Consider the following 3,850-nt stretch of genomic DNA (forward strand, 5'->3'; position numbering starts at 1 on the left):
GTCACCACCTTCACTGTCCTACCATAAATTAAGTCAAAAAAATAAAAAACTACACTACAGACTAAAGTGTCAAGATAAAGTTGATGAGACCTTGCTTTTGACACACCCTTCTAAATCATTTTGTGTTTGGTTTGACAAATTATACAAAAATATCAGAAACAGCATATGTGAAGCCTGTGGCACAATTCAAAGGGGATCGACATATAATTTTAATACCGCCATTGGATTACATGCTAAAATGTTCCGCTAAAAACACTGTGAGGTTCACTGAACCTGAACCTTTGCTAGCACTTTATACAGTAGTTTCTTTCTCCTTCAGTTCCATCCCAGCAAGCAGAAGAAATGCAAGTTAACAGATCATTTATGCTGTGCATCACAATACATAACCACCCTATCACCCTATCCAGAGTGTAGAGAGTCAACATTATTATTTCCTGTCGGTTTCTGAAGACTAATATAACACCGTTCCATCCTCTAAAGAAGCAAGTAAAAAGCAAGAGGGTCGGAGAGATCCTCACACAGTGCAACACCTTTAATGCCAGCATCGTCCCGCAGCCTTGATGGCGTGCCGAGAAACTCTGGGTCCTGGTGGTGGCATTAGGAGCGAACCTCGGAGCAAGACCCGCAGCTGACCGGTTCCCCTACGGGGCCGGCGCGTATCTGTCCCTGGCTAATTGGCTCTTCCACTGGCGTTAAGGTTCCCCACCACAGCTCCTCCGACTCCTGCCCACGCCGACACAACTAACATCAGACTACCCCTTTGTTACTTACCAGCCCTCCCCCGGCTCCTGCCAGGGAAGAAGCCACTTAGCCCAGACTTCAGGGGTCGGGATTAAGTGTCCGCGACACAGCTTCCTCCAGGTGGGAAGTCCCTGTTTCCCAGGAAGGAACTCGTTGGATTGTCACTCCTGCCAAGCGGCTGCTGTCCCTACCGCTAATTTTTTCACCCTAGTACAAGGACGCCACAGATGGCCAAACACGGCTTCTCGTTGGTCAACCTTCACAACTTCCTGTGACAGGTTAGGGTTTAGGCATGGTTTTAGGTCTGGGCACAATTTCGCAACAAATTTGCCAATACCTTGCTTATTTCGCCCTTCTTGGCAAAAGTAAAGAATCATAAACATTGCTTTCGTGACAGGTTAAGTTTAGGGAAGGTTTAGGTTTAAGCACATATCAAAAGTGTTGCGAGTGTCGGCGTGTTGTCGGCTTCAAGACTCTCCTGTGGCACGTGTTGCAGTGGCTCTGGAAGTTCGACCAATCAGAGGCCACCTGTGGCGTCCTTGTACTAGGAAAAAAATACAGCTGTCCCTACCTGTTGTGCTGACACAGTCAGGTGTATCACTGCCCTCATCAGCTGACTTGTCGCTGCGAGAGAAAGTCATGCTGGGTGAGGGTCTGACTGACTATCTGAGCCAACTCTTCTAACTGCCTGTCTGTAAGTCAGAGAAACTGTGGCACTGTTATATCGCTCTGTGGCTCTTCTCTGTTTTTTTGTCCTCTTTCCCTTTTGGCAGATTCTTTAAAAAGTAAAATCCAGTTGGCTGTGCTATCTGTCAATTTACACAATATGGAGTTAAGGGAAGGAGAGGGCTATACTTTCTTCACGACAATGGTATGTCCCGCAAGACAATCCTACCGTGAATGTACTGACCCTGACCATGGTGCAGTATGTTCTCAAATCATCTCAGGTGTACATTGACTTATAACACAGTAAAACACACTTCTGAGTTCACTTTGTCCTCCACTGAATATAGTAACACGACAGCAAATAACATAAAATTACGGAATATCGGGCCGCCTTTCTGTAGTTGACATGACACACTATTCTGCTTCGAACTGTGGGGTGACTGAAGTTTTTTTTTTTTTTTTTAAAGCCCTCTGTGTTACTTGAAGGAGCTGTATGTATAAAAGAGTGTGCTGGGGGAGTCCCTTTGCCGGCCCCCAGAGCTGACGTTAGTGGTGGGATCACAGCTTCTGCTCTGGGTCCCATTTAGAAACTTGTGGTTTGTTGCATAGACACGGTTTCTCCAGCAGTCTGCTCACTGTGAAGGTTTCAATTACCTGGAAAATGCACTCGAGATACATAATAAACAACCATTACCAGATCTTTTTTTTTTTTTACTGCGCAGGTCATGCATACATCGTAGCATAATCATTTTGAAATGCAACAAGTGAGAACAACTGTAGCATGTGCCTTTCGAATGTATTTATTTTCTTTAGCAGTGGGTTGATCCACATTGTGGTTGGAGGGTGTATATGTGGGAGATATTTAAAGCTCGTTAGATTGATAGTTTCCTCTTTCTACACCACCACCTCTTCTCGCACCACCTTAAAGTTGCTCTACTCCGCCACATTATGGTGCACTATGAGCAACACACAAACCATTAATGGGCAGTCTGCCCATAGGGACTCAGGTTCGAGTCAGGCCTGGTCGACATAGGTGCCAGAAAGCGGGGTGAAGTGGTGCATTCGCATCCCCACTTTTGGGCGCCTTGAATGAGGCTTTCTCAACTCTAACTGCAGACAAATGAGTGGAGTGCAGCAGCATTAGCGCAGCACTATGGCTCTCTGTAATGTCATGGTAATGTTGTTATGGTGTAGTTAAGCATTTTCAGCAAGTGAATCGGGTCGCCGGCGACCCCTGCTGCAGTAAGAGGCTATGAAATAAAGAATCAGGAAAAAATTGCACCACCACTTTAAAACTTGTTCTGGCATCCTTGCCTGGGCCATTCCCCAACCTTACCCCACATCTCTCTCTCTCTCTGACTCTCTTCCCGCATCTAAACATCCTGTAAGTACAACATTCGGGAGCTCATTATCCGCTCTGCGCATGTGCGACTCGATTCGTGTAGATTGTTGCCCTTTCTTTCACAAAGAAAGAATCTTACAGACCGGTGTTATGATGACTTATCTATGACTTGTGCTAGACCCAGCCACTATGGACCTTATGCCTCTAAGAATCCTGGTCCTAACCTACGTTGACCTCTCTTCCTCTCCCTTTAAATCCATCTCTAACAATTATGTTTTTTTCCCTTTTGTTAAGCACTTTGAGTTGCATCCCTTGTATGATACAGTGCTATACAAATACAATTATTATTATTGTTACGAGTATTTCCCACAAAATACATTTACAATATTTTGCGTATTAAAAAAAACACATAAAATGGCAAATACTTGAATAAAACGAATCAGACCGGCCAAAGTTTTTGTCCGTTGTCAAATAGGCTACAGGGCGAGAATGCTGCACACATCGTCCATGCGCAGAGCGGATAACGCAGCCCCACGCGCAGGGCCGGATTAAGGTGGTCTGGGGCCCCTAGGCTACGGGTTGCTGTGGGGCCCCCCGGAAGGCAAATTTCTTGACAGATTCACATAGACATCGTCATAATTATGAAACAGGAGTTAATGATAACTTGTTTACCAGCTGTACAGAACATGACATGATTTTTTCCATATTGTATCTTCTCACAATTCAGCTATTTGTCACCTGTGGCCAATCAGGGGGCCCCCTGGCAGGTGGGGGCCCCTAGGCTGTAGCCATATCTAGCCTGTGCGTTAATCCGTCCCTGCCCATGAGGTGCACATATGCAGAGCGGATGGTGCAGTCCTTCCAAATGGTGCACTTACACATCCTTCACAAGCAGCCAGGCTCAGCCCAGTGTCCACACACACCATAGATATTAATACTAAATACCGTGTTGACCATTCCCTTGTATTTGAACAAATGGCTGAAGTCAGATAGGCACCATGTATCGACATCACCTATTGCTGCCATGAGTCAGTGAAAAGCTAATATGCACATGAGCCTGTAGGTAGCGGTAACACCGATGAGAAATACAGTATCAGTACA

At 45.6% G+C, this 3,850-nt stretch overlaps 1 protein-coding gene across 1 annotated transcript in view; it reads right to left on the bottom strand.

Moving 5' to 3' along the window:
* Nucleotides 1-597: 597 nt before the first annotated feature.
* Nucleotides 598-3,850, bottom strand: part of LOC134456443 (GRIP1-associated protein 1-like) — a 24,291-nt gene continuing 21,038 nt past the window's right edge. Inside the window, exon 5 of the mRNA XM_063207806.1 lies at nt 598-723. Within this exon, the coding sequence (XP_063063876.1) occupies nt 598-723 (126 nt within the window). The remainder of the gene's footprint in view (nt 724-3,850) is intronic.

Source organism: Engraulis encrasicolus, chromosome 10 (assembly GCF_034702125.1).
Source record: "Engraulis encrasicolus isolate BLACKSEA-1 chromosome 10, IST_EnEncr_1.0, whole genome shotgun sequence".
Classification (NCBI taxonomy): domain Eukaryota; kingdom Metazoa; phylum Chordata; class Actinopteri; order Clupeiformes; family Engraulidae; genus Engraulis; species Engraulis encrasicolus.